This window comes from Eublepharis macularius, chromosome 10 (assembly GCF_028583425.1).
Source record: "Eublepharis macularius isolate TG4126 chromosome 10, MPM_Emac_v1.0, whole genome shotgun sequence".
Taxonomy (NCBI): domain Eukaryota; kingdom Metazoa; phylum Chordata; class Lepidosauria; order Squamata; family Eublepharidae; genus Eublepharis; species Eublepharis macularius.
The window spans coordinates 81,731,752-81,745,123 of record NC_072799.1 but is presented as its reverse complement, the minus strand read 5'-3'; the positions used below and the strand labels follow the sequence as shown (position 1 = coordinate 81,745,123).

The 13,372-nt window shown below is 43.6% G+C and overlaps 1 protein-coding gene across 8 annotated transcripts in view; it reads right to left on the bottom strand.

The window, feature by feature from the left end:
* The window catches only part of MTUS1 (microtubule associated scaffold protein 1), a 154,943-nt gene that overhangs the window by 11,508 nt on the left and 130,063 nt on the right, over positions 1-13,372 (bottom strand). For 7 of the 8 annotated variants that reach the window (XM_054989687.1, XM_054989689.1, XM_054989686.1 and 4 more), the window contains 2 exons: positions 11,282-11,348; positions 4,784-4,998 (listed from right to left, as the gene is read on the bottom strand). In XM_054989687.1, the coding sequence (XP_054845662.1) occupies positions 4,784-4,998; positions 11,282-11,348 (282 nt within the window). Of the gene's footprint in view, positions 1-4,783; positions 4,999-11,281; positions 11,349-12,302; positions 12,458-13,372 lie in introns of those variants that run through there. The other variant, XM_054989694.1, reaches the window with a different exon arrangement.

Genomic DNA, 13,372 nt, shown 5'->3' with positions numbered 1-13,372 from the left:
AAAGAAGAAAATAGAAGTTAAAACAAGAATTAAAATTGAGATAAATTAAAAGAACTCTTCATGGAGCATAAAACAACGCCACTGCCCAACTCCATGCGGGAACAGAAGCCTCTCACCACCCAACTGATAACCATCACACTGCTGAACTTTAGATACCATGTGAGAACTTTACTGCTACTGTGCAATTATGCAATTAAGCACTGCTTGTATTGGAAGCCCACTGACAGCTACACATCTCCATGCTTCAAGCTACCATGCAGAGTATACCATAAAATCTACTCTCCACAGTCAAGATGCATGATACAACCACATCTGTTCCAATTCCTTATGCAGAAACTCACACAAAGATTTATGTGTGTGCCATGTACGCCAGCATCCATGCCACTGTTGTTACATGCCTTGCTTCTGACTTTTATACTGAGAATGATGTAGACAATTCTACCACTGTGGTCTGCTGCATTTTACACTGCATGTTATGTTAAGTCAAATACTGTATCTTATGCATTTTATGAGAAGACTCCTGAGGGTGTCCAAACTGCTGATATTAATTGCCAAAGGAGCTAGCAAGCTCTCCCTTATCTCTAAGAAATATGCGCTTTCATTTCTGTGTGGCCTTGGCTGAGAGCTTGCAGCTGGGTGCTGAAATGTATCTACTTCACAGGAGAGAAGATTCCACTGTGTACCTTATCTCAGACTTAACTGCTTTTTGTTCTCATGTAACTTTTTAGGCTTTCGCGCCTAAATGCAAAGGGGGGGGGGCGCAGGAGAATATCTCTCTATATCAGTAGCAGGGCTGGCATGCCGAGGCCAGGTAGGCAGTGGCCTCAGGGCATGGGGTGCCGGAGGGAGCACTGGGGGAGGTGCGGGGGGTGGAAGCGCACGTCACAGAGCTGCAGCCTCCTAGCCCTCCCGCCCCGCGCCGCCGCCAGCACACACCCCCGCCTGGGCACAGCAGCTGTGGGCAGGCGTCTGTGGCGGCACAGAGCAACTGAGCGGGAGAGCGCGGAGGCCACCTGCACGCTGTCCCAGCCGCCCGCCGCAGCGATCGGGCCGGCAGCACGCGTGCATCCGTGATGATGTCACACGTGACATCATCACGCAGGCTGGTGCGCGGGGGCGGCCGGCCAGCTGCGGGCGCAAAAACCCTGGCGCTGCTGCTGATCAGTAATCCTATTGTTTGACTAGTTACTTCTGTCAACTTCTACCTATGAGTGAACAACTGAACTGAGGGAGAAAAGCAAGCAGTTCCCTTGCCAAAAGGGAAGGCAGAAAACCAGGGTTCAGAAGGGGCAGGAATGGGTGAGTCAGAGGAAACTAATGTGAGTCAGTCTCAACAACTAACAAAGGCACCAAACTTGAAGCCATGTGCAAGTATGCAACCTGAGCCTAACTTTGAAGCTGCAAAAATAACCATCTCTGAGCAAATTACAATGAGAGCTATGCTCAGTGTAGCAAACCACAAGGAAATGCATGTTGAATACTTTAAAATCAAAGCAGGATTTTCCAAAGAGAAACTGACTATGCTATTACGAAGGACATACTTCCAACCAGGAAAGGCAGAACCAAGCCTGTTTGCAAAATTAAAGAATGGAAAGTTTCAATACCTGATAATCTTGGATGAGAATGTGATTTTGTGTTGTGAAAACAGAAAGGATGCAAAGGAAAATTCTAAATACCTGAACAGGGACATGGACTTAATATCTCTCACAAAACTGAGTGAATGTCTTGGATTACAAATTGATAAACTAACATGCAAATTTTCCCCTAAGCCAGAAAGATGAAATCTTCAACCTTCTACAGTCTCTTGGAATGCAGAATGCCACAGGAAACGACACATCAATGGAACAAGCTTATCTCAACCTCACTGAGGGAAAGCAACTTGAAAACAACCAAAGCAGCTTGACAAGCCAAAGGCAACATCTAGTGATCAAGCCTACCACTGAAGCACAAGCCTGCAATGAGCTGGAATTCATCCTCCATCTACTCAAAGACTTTGGCATACACAAATTAAACAAATGTTTATATGCTGCAGGTACTCTCATCAAACCACCTGAGAAGGAGAAGTTGGATCAGCTACACAAGAAGAAGAACTTTCATGACCTGAGCTTCAGAACTTGAGAAGGGGTTGTTGGAATTTTTGCAAGTGTCCTACGCTCAGTCATGAAAGAGTTAAATTGTTGTTCTGTTTTGTTTAGTCAGATAGCTAGTTTGCATAGGGCCACTTAGGCTTCGAGAAAAGTTCCCACCAGAGGAAGTGGGTGTCTTTAGTCTTAATGAGAGAATCCAGGATTGTCTATTGGATGAGCCAGTTTATTGGGGGACAATTAGCTGGCAACATATACTAAGGTTTTATTGCTCTTTGTTCAGTCCTCTGCTACTACAGTCCACTTCTACTACCTCACTAGACCATGCAGTCTAAGTTTTTCTCTCTCTAGGACCTAGTTGTGACTATCAAGATGTAGTCAGTAACTGATGGTTGTTTTTCCTACCAAATGTACCCTTTTTATCCTACTATGTAGTAAAGTATTTTTATAGAGCTAGAATCACAGAAGTCTGTCAACTTACTTCCATGGCGCTGTTATCAAACTCTGCAACTCTGCAAACTTATATCTAATGGCTGTGCAACCGCCAACGGTTGTCCTGAAGGGTGGTATGTAAATCAAATATTATTATTATGTAATTATTACCCAGAAAGCTTTTAGGTCTTAAGAGAGTGCCCAAAGAAAACGAGTGACAGAATTCCCCTTGTTGTTCATTTTTGCACTTTACTCAATGAATGTCCTAGCTGCTTGACTATATTGTATTTTCACTCACACTGTGCAATCTGCCTTGGATCTCAGAGAGAAAAGCGAAATAACAACAACATAAACCATGTCATCAAAATAGCAAAGAGTCCAGTAGCACCTTTAAGACTAACCAACTTTATTGTAGCATAAGCTTTTGAGAGCCACAGCTCTCTTCGTCAGATGTATCCACAGACACACTTCTAGTTACGTAATACAGCAAACTTAGTTCGTTTTTGTGCAATAAGTGGAGCAAGGGGCAGAAGAGGCAGAGTTTCATTCCCCCTTGTGAAAATTTTTTTTTTCTTAGCTGACAAGAGTCCAGCAATAACTCTATCCGTTGCTGAATTCCTGGCTTATGTGTGGAAGTCAAGGGTAACATTTTATAAAGCCCCCTATGACTGTGCTGTATCCTGAGATAATTTTGCTGTCTGGGGACACGATTGTGTTGCCCTATGAATTTAATCCACAACATTTCTCCTGTTTTGTCTGTATTATTTATGCCAATAAAGGTTGCTGTGCTGTGTGAAAAATACTGGGTAACGTATTCAGCACTCGACAATAACTAGACTAATACCGGTGGTTTACAAAGCCATTCAAAGACTTCCATGGCCTGGGACAGAAAAAGGCCCTTTATCTAACCCGGTGTGAGCTTGCAGCAGATGCAGTTGTAACGAGACAGGCAGCTTCCAGTGGTTAAAAATAGGTCGGAATGTATTAAGGCTTGTGCGTGTGGCCAAGGCCGTGTTTACAAATACGACCTGAAAGCCAAATAGATGGTTCTAATGGTAATTTGCAACATAAGAGTAAAGAGTCCAGTAGCACCTTTAAGACTAACCAACTTTATCGTAGCATAAGCTTTTGCGAGCCACAGCTTTCTTCGTCAGAGTGCTGTGGCTATCAAAAGCTTATTCTACAAAAAAGTTGGTTAGTCTTAAAGGTGCTACTGGACTCCTTACTATTTTGCTACTACTCATTCTCCTGCTCATCCTCCAACATGTTGTAAGCTATTATTTCCCAATAAAGCCCTTGAGTTTCCATAGAACAAAAACTGTCTCTACGCAAAAGAATAAATAGACAAGGCTTTGGCATCATAAAAATGGGAGCATTCAGAAACGTGTGCCAGAAGATTTCAATTTACTAGGATGCAGCTGAAAACTACTGATTTCAGATCAGTAAAGGAACTTTGAAGGTAGATTATTTACTGCATAATCTCCATTCCGCTACATTAATATAAAGACAACCGTGTTTGTCAAGTTTGGTATCAGTGAGACATCTGAGCTACTGTTGGTTTTTATATATTTAACTGGGGGGGGGGGGCTGGGCTGCTGTTTTGCCTTCTCATCAGGCCAAAGGGGCAGCCTGATACCAGCTCTACCCAGCACCACTTAATTATTTCACATCTGACTGGCATTCTACGCAAAATGTGGATATGCAAAACATACACCAAACTGTAGACTGTAAACATAAAGTCCCATGAAGTATTCTGGAGAACATAAAAATTTGCAGACTGTTTTGTTGGTCTAAAATAAAAGGTATTCTGTAGCATTTTGCTTTGTAGCAGTTGCTTTCTGTAACTTACAACATCCGTCCGGCAAGAAACGCTGAATGAGAATTTATCAATAGGTCTAACTGTGTTGAACAGGGGCTTAACCTGTCCAATGCCTTTCTTAACCTCTACAAATCTGAAACAGCCTGACACGAGCAGTCTGCGTTATCCCAGAACAAAAATCATGTCATTCCTTTTACTAAGACCAACTGAAATTACAGAGGATTGTGCAAGCTTTAGAGTTTTCCAAAACTCATCTCCAGGATGGATGAACGAACCAAAGAAAAAGGAGGAAGGAGAAAAGAGATCTCTCAGTCTGATTTGCAGCTATCATAATTTGCACCCTGAGTAGAATGCTTGACTTCAGTGGGCGCAGCGTATCTGTTGCATCGCTGGCACAATGTGCACACGTAGCATTCGCCCCACCCCCCTCCGCTCCTGGATCACCTACCTGCTCTTGGAGCTGCGCTTTATATTTTTCCGCTTCTTCAATACAGATGCTCTGTAATTTTTCACACTCTGCCGTGTAGAACTGCTTTAGCCTCTCTTCCAGCTCAGACAGATCACTTTGGTGCTGCTGGTTCAGCTTCTGCACAAATCCTTCATAAGCTGCTTGTAGTTCGTTCCTGTCTTTCTCCAATTTCTCACATGCTGTAGAAGCTGTTCCTAGAAAAGAACAGATCGATTAAAAAGCTAAATAAATTATTAGAATTATCCAACAGAGCTCAAAAGCTTTAAAAACAGCAGTGTCCACATTTTTTGAGGATGAGTACGGTCCCAATGATACATGGTAGTAAGTCCAGAAGCAGAGGCCATCTGCTCTCTCTTGCATGGGGTTTCAGAAAGGAATTTTGAAGGTTCTCATTTCAACTTAAAATTCCAGAAACGAAGGAAGTACATGCAAAACGTAGCTGTTGGCCTATGAAGCTGTTGGCCTCTCAGCCCCACCCACCTCACAAAATCAAAGAGTCCAGTAGCACCTTTAAGACTAACCAATTTTATTGTAGCATAAGCTTTCGAGAATCAAGTTCTCTTCATCAGACGCATGATCCGAACTGGTCAAATACAGAAGAGGAGGGGAGAGAGGGGAGAAAGAAGGGGACATATATCACAAGGGGACAGGATGCAATTAGCGGGGAGGCAACCCAAACATTAGCTGGGTTGCCTCCCCGCTAATTGCATCCTGTCCCCTTGTGATATATGTCCCCTTCTTTCTCCCCTCTCTCCCCTCCTCTTCTGTATTTGACCAGTTCGGATCATGCATCTGACGAAGAGAACTTGATTCTCGAAAGCTTATGCTACAATAAAATTGGTTAGTCTTAAAGGTGCTACTGGACTCTTTTTGATTTTGTTACTACAGACTAACATGGCTAACTCCTCTGGACCCACCTCACAGGGTGATTGTTGTAAGGATAAAAACAACACACTTTGTAAACTGCTCTGAGTGGGAGTTAACTTATCCGGAAGGGCAGTATATAAATCGAATGTTATTATTCCTCCTCCTCCTCCCTGGCAATTATGGTAGTAGAAAGCAGGAGACTGAAAGTCTCTCTACACAAGACAAATTACGCTAGAGTGAAGGAAGACACAATGTTAGCCAGGAAGCCACATTCTAAAAGATAGATTGGAAGGCTCTGTCGGTTTCACCTCTCTAGAGCTGGCAAAGATCGCTCCTCAGAGGGTGTATTTCCTCTTTGCCTCCCCAAGGCAAAGGAACAAGGAGCCATCTTTGCCAGCTCTAGAGAGATGAAACTGACAGAGCCTTCCAATCTGCCTTTTTAAATACCCTTCCCGGCTAACACTGCATCTCCCTTTACTTGAGCATCCTCGTGTAATTTGCCTCCTGTAGCTGAAGGAACCAGAGGCACAACCACTGGCAGCAACGGTAGGCGCAGCAAATGCCAGGAGAGAAGGGGAGGAATAAAAAGCGACAGAAAGAATGAAAAACACGGGGCAGAATCCTTTGCAAACATTGCTGGTCTGTCATGTCTCCAAAGTCCAGCAGAACGGAACTAATATTACAAAATTACAAAAGGAAAGCTTCCTGTTTTGCACTTTTAGGTTGGCAAAGTGAAATAATGCCTTGCACATTCTGAACCCAAAGCAAAAAACTTTTGTGCTCATTAGACCCACAATTCAAATATATCCAGTTCAACTTACATGTGAAATTATTTTTTAAAAAATCCTAAATATTTCTAAAAAGGTGGTCAATACACAGGGACTACCTCAAAGACCTTCTACTTCCCTTTTCTATAATGCTGACAGCAGAAATCTGCACAATTGCTGTGTTATGGATAATCTGCCTCTTATAAAAATGTATTTTCCCATCTCTTTTCAATCTCATCCAAAGATGGCTTAAGTAAGCAACGTTAAGTGAACATACTGGTTAGGGAATGGATAACCAACCACCAAATATATTTTAAGGATAGATTCTTTTTCTTTAAAGAAAATGACTTCGCTTCAAGGAATCCAACAGCTCTTCTTCACTTAACATTCATAAAGTTGATTAATAGATTAAGTACCTCCTCATCAGAGACTCAAAATATTTGCTCAAACAAGGCCAGGATACTAACAAATTGCGGCTGTATAAATGTGTCACAGTTTTTCTCGTACCTCCACAATTGTATTCACAGCTGAATTGGTTTTGGCAGAAAACATGGGCATTTGATTTCTGTAGCTCTACCAGAAAGGCTTATGTCTCACTGGAAAGTTCTATCAAATACCCGATATATACAGGGCTTTTTTTCTGGGAAAAGAGGTGGTGGAACTCAGTGGGTTGCCCTCGGAGAAAATGGTCACATGGCTGGTGGCCCCGCCCCCTGATCTCCAGACAGAGGGGAGTTTAGATTGCCCTCTACACCACTGAGCAGCGTGGAGGGCAATCTAAACTCTCCTCTGTCTGGAGATCAGGGGGCGGGGCCACCAGCCATGTGACCATTTTCAAGAGGTTCCAGAACTGCGTTCCAGCTGAAAAAAAGCCCTGGATATATGTCTTATTCCACCCAGACATCCTTCACTACATGCCAGCAGGTCTATATATGATAAGAACTCCTTTTCAAAAGTGGGAACAGCCATACAGACATTCACTAAATCCCTCTTGACTGCTGGCAGAGGAGTTCTGTGGTACCGACCCACAAATCCTTGGTTGCCCATTCCCAGGCAGCAGACCATCTTACTCAGCAGGAGGCCTTGGGTAAGCCGCTCCTCTCAGCCCCAGCTGTATGGTGGGGAGAATATCAGCACTGACTATATTCACCGCTCTGAGTGGGAACTAATCTGTCTAGAAGAGCTGTATAGAAACACACTGTTGATATTATTATTATCCATTTATCCCTCACAGGACATCAGTTTATAACAAAGATCTGAAGGAAGTATCAGTTAGAGCAAATGGTGTCCCTTCCTTGCCAGGTTTATTGTTCCTTCCCTGTTGAAATGAATCACAGGCCACTTTGACATCTGACAGGCTTGCAAATCTGTGCCCTTATCAGGACAGAAGCACTCTGATATGTGCCACACAAACAGACATGCAGAACAAGCCAGTGTTTCACCAGTGCCCAGGCAACGAATTTGTAATTTGAGAGTGGGGTAATGGCTAGGATTAGAACTGGGTTAGAACTGGGGGAATCTAGTAAGAAGTGGCTGATAAAGCTCCCTCGTTGCCTTGAACCACTTGCCATCTCTCAGCCTTAATCTCTCACATAAGGTTGTTGTAGAATAAAACGGAGAATGGAGGACAAGCAACTATGCACGCTACCCTCAGCATCTTGGGGAAAGGCAGGTAAAAAAATGTAACCACCTGTAACCCTCAAAAAGCACATCAACATCAAATTCTTCCAAAACAAAGACAGAGAAGGGAGCAATTTGGTTATTTTTTTTTGCCAAACCAATCTAGCAGTGTGGTGTGGCAGTGGTTCAAGCACTGGACTGGGATCTGGGACCAAATTACCACATCAACATGAAGCTCACCTTAGGCGAGTCACTCTCAGCTGAACCTACCTCACAGGATTGTTGTGATGACAAATATGTGTAGGTCTGTGTGTGTGTGTGTGTGTGTGGGAAACAGCTATATATGCCACCTAAAAGCCTTGAAGGAAAGATGAGCTAAAAATGGAACAAACCTTCCTAAAATCATGAACTTGAAAGTTTTCTGACAGAGCACAGGACACCAATTCTAGTGATCTTTTACAAGTATCTGAAAGTAGGAAACCATGCATTAGCGAGCCCTTTCCACTGAAACAAGATGTGAAGGTCACAAGTGACCATATCTTGCAGTTTGGGTAGCAGGATTAATGGGTGCTGGCCAACCAGGTGACCTCAGCAATTCAGATTTCACTCATTAGGAGAAACTCACTTCAGATATTACAACAGAAATTAGAAATCAAAAAATGCAAATAACTTTTGCGTCCAAACCACTCGGCAGGCTAAATCTCTTCGACTACTAACCTCAAAAGCAGCTTCACTTAATAGGCTTTGCAAAAAGTACTCTTGAAGTGTACACAAAGAACTCGGTTTCACATAAGGGCCCCATAACTTAAGAAGGCTGGTTTTGCACTCTCGAAGAGGGGTGCACATTTTAAGCCGCTTGGATACCTGGCAGCAATGAACAGTGACCCCAAATTTCTCGATCAGCATGATTTTCCCTATGCATATTTTAAAGCTTGAACAGCTTTAAAGCTTGCAGAGCTCCCGTTCTCCACATCTTCTCAAATCTCCTCAAATCTTTTCTCTCAACAGTGGGAAAGACTCTGTTGACAATGTTGCTTTTGGTGGGAGTGCCATCTCTACAGGAAGTTTAATTCAGGCTTCTCAAAGTTCTTTACAGTGTAGTGCTATTCTAAGCTGCATTAAAATCAGAAGCCAAAAACAAAAAAAGAGGGAAATGTGTGCTAGAGGCAAAGTACTGAGGTTTGAGTAGAAGTAGAATTTGCACAGACCCACTTCTAGTTACGTAACACAGCAAACTTCGTTCGTTTTTGTGAAATAAGTGGAGCAAGGGGCAGAAGAGGCAGAGTTTCATTCCCCCTTGTGAAAAATACTGGGTAACGTATTCAGCACTCGACAATAACTAGACTAATACCCAGGGTTTACAAAGCCATTCAAAGACTTCCATGGCCTGGGACAGAAAAAGGCCCTTTATCTAACCTAGTGTGAGCTTGCAGCAGATGCAGTTGTAACGAGACAGGCAGCTTCTAGTGGTTAAAAACAGGTCGGAATGTATTAAGGCTTGTGCGTGTGGCCAAGGCCGTGTTTACAAATACAACCTGAAAGCCAAATAGATGGTTCTAATGGTAATTTGCAACTATTTTGCTACTACAGACTAACAGTGCTAACTCCTCTGCAACATAAGAGACCTTTAAAAAAATCCTAACCTACTACTTAAGAAATTGCCCTGCTTCAGACAGCTAATTATTCTCATAATAAAAAGGCTGTTTCAGTGCATCTGAAATGAAAATGAAAGCCATACTATTATCCAAATTCAAAGATCCAGATTCAATTACTTTTTCATATCCATATAAAACTGTTTAAACTGCCCGAGACATTTCACACATGTCATTTTCATCGATTCTTACAGCAGACCAGAATGGTAGGGCAGCGTTGCCTCCGTACAGCAGACAGGGTGAAGCAGAGAGCGCCGGCTTGCTTAAGAGCTGCGGTGAGTTGCTGTTGGAGGCAACAGGTGAACTGGAACACAGCTTGCTCTTTTAACCAGTATACAACTGCCAGCTACCAGTTTTAAGTCTTAAAACTCTGAAGAGATTGCAGCTAAGAGCAGAACCACAAGTGACAAAAGGCACAGATTGGACACTTGTCTGCTTCCCTCAAGTTTTGATGGGACATGTAGGCATCCTGGACTTGCAGCTTCGCTCTCCGACTGCTGTCCAATGGACTTTCCAACTGTCACTTGTCCAACATTCCGCCAAGCTGCCTACATTTCCCATCAAAACTTGAGGGAAGCTGACAAGTGTCCAATCTGTGCCTTTTGTCACTTGTGGCTCTGCTCTAAGAATCAAGCCTTCATTTGGTACTTGGAATAGGGTTGCCACCTCCATCTTGGGAAATTCCTGGAGATTTGGGGATGGTGTGTCTGGGGAAGATGGAGTTTGGGGAGTGGAGGGGTGCAATGTCATGGAGACCACACTCCAAGCCTGACAATTTCTCCAGGGGAACTGATCTTCGTGGTCTGGAGATCAGATAGAAATCCAGGCTCCACATGGAGGTTGGCAATTCTACTTGGAAATCTTGGGCCATGCCTTATTTCAGATCATATCCAGCATTATGCTGCCTTCAGGTAATTAACCTATTTACTGTAAGTGACATTTTTCCTGTTCATTTTACTATCATGTCTACAAAGGCCCAGCATGACACATTATGATTAATACAGAATATTTTACAATTGTTTCATTTACTGGCAAGATGTAAAATACATATCTATAAAAAACATTTAAACAAACAGGAACAAATGCATAGTGGAAGCCAGCTTCTTTCTCTTCTCCACCCCCCACCCCCTCCTCCCATGAATGTTTTGGCCATCAGACGCTGGTTCCAGGAGGGGCTCTGGTAGGCTCAGGGCCAAGCTACAAGTGACGAATGACACTTGAACGGCAAGTGAACAGACTCACGTGTATTCCTCCCTGTCCCCTTGCACTCCACGATCAAGTGGAGCACAAGTGAACAGGGAGGAATACATGTGAGTCTGTTCACTTGCCGCTCAAGTGTCATTCGTCACGTGTAGCTTGGCTCGTAGGCTCAGTCAAGAGTTAGTGCCAGGAATTCAGTGAACCGGAGGTCATGCAGTCAGAATGCCAGAGAAATGCAGAGTGTAAGCTCTTGAACAGAATGCAGGCAAGGGATTAGATTTTTGCTGGTGCAATACCATGGGTTATGTCTTCATTCAATTTGGCTGCTACGTTTTTTAAAAGTTAAAAATCACCACCACAAATATGCTTACCCAACTCTCCACGAAGGTGGATAAGTTCCAGGGATAGCTCTTTTTGTCGTTTTATTGTTTCCTCTCTCTGTGGGGAAAAAAAAACACAAACAGTAAATGCTCTGAACAGAAAACATGGCACTTTCCAACAATTAACTCAGATGCTATCTGTAGAATGACAAGAGGCAGGAAAGAGAAGCCAAGATATGAATCATCCAGGATAAGAGTTTTGTAACCTCACAAACACACAGATGGCCCTGAGTTAAGAATGCAAAGATACCAAAATAAAGATCTTGCAACTAGTTTGGTAAAACCCATGAACCATGCCTCTAAGTACACAATGAATAAAATCCTCACCTTACAGGGCAAGTATGAGGACTAGCTGTCCCAAGCATAAACAGAATACCAGCACTCAACTAACATTCTCGGATCCAGGATGCATGCCTCTTCCCATAACTCAGAGGAGAGCATGAAGAGATAAACATTACGTGGCGCATGTACTTTGTAACAAAGGTAAACATGGTGCTTAGATATAGAAAACGTTTAAGCCTTCCAGAGCAGGATATTGCCTTGCCGCAAAATTGAGAGGAGAAACAGAGTTGACAAGTTGTTTGTTGGGTCAAGATTTCAGACAGCCATACAACTCACACCAGTGTTGAGAGTTCAACACGCTTTGTGTATGTTAGCACAGAGCCCTTGAAAACAGCAAATCTTTGCTTCTACACCCCCCTCCCCCCCCAAACCCACTGTCAACCAACATTCCACGACAATACAGTAAAGGGTTTTAAACGGGATGAGAATCTTGCAGCGCCCCCATAAACCAGGATGCAGGTGAATTTCACTGTACTCCTTGGCTCTTTAGATGCAGCCACTGATGTGGAGGGCAGAACATTGCAGAGCTCGCTACAGCCAGGTTCCCCCACTCCCTGCTTGCTGCTGGAACTGTCCCCCCCCCCCCCGCAATCTTGCTTGCAGTAAAGCACTGCTTAAGAGTTCCCTGGTGTCGTTCCAGAAGAGCACTACAGAACAAAACACTAATTACCTTTTTTGCAGTACACTGAGAATACAGGCACATTTTGCTGCTAGAGCAGCCCATGGTCCAGCTTCAGCACCCAGCTTTTCGTTTTCCCCGCTACACAAACACAGCAGGAGCACACAGGTGGCAGCACTACCCCAAAGTAAACTGGTCGAGCTACATTTAACTCACCACTAAGCTAACACTCCATTGGACACGGCCTCAGCCTCCTCTGCTTCATCAGGCTTTGCAGTTACCGTACTTCTTCTACTGGTTTCTCCCCCCACCGGAGGCAGACGCTGCAGCTTCTGGACTTGGCACAAGCAGCCAGTGATTACTTAAAGCCACAGCCCCGTTCGTTTTTGAAAAACGAGAACCAGACATTACGAAGATCGATTGCCACTTACTCAAATATCAGCTGGTACAGTAAAGGGGTTGGGGGAGAAAGGGGGGGGGCTCCTGACCTCTTCCACGGATAATGGATCTTATTTTTAGCATTTCTGAATTAGTTATTCTAGGCTTTCACTCAATGCATAAATGCAAAGAAAAAAAAGTGACATGAATGAAATGAGCAGGCAGAAAGAACAGCTCCTGCTGATATTACTCTACAATTATCAATTATTTTAGAGCTCATGTACATGGGGCTTTCGTAAGCACCTAAGCCCCAAGCAGGTTACAGTCTCAAAATTTAGGTGATTCATGGAGGGGTGAAAGGAGGAGACGCTTCTGAACAAATGACATTGTTAAGCATCCAGCGGAAAGCTTTGGTATATTAAAAGACCTCCAAAACACGACGATTCAGATCACTTCCCATATTGAAGACAGTTGGGCAAGTCCAGCTGCACCACGCTAAGCACAGTGGCACCTTTCTAAGCACCACTGACTTCAATGGACTTAGAAGGGTACCACTCTGCTTAGGATGGCACTATAAGTCTGTCCTGCACGTCCAGGCCTGAACCTCCAGCCGCCTCTCCACCAGAAGTGGTATTTATCTTTAGCCTTTAGCTTTCTTCAAAATAAAAGACACACTTTCCTAATGAGTGGCGCTTTTCAGAAAAACAAATATGTATATTGCAAAACCATATTGCAAGACTACT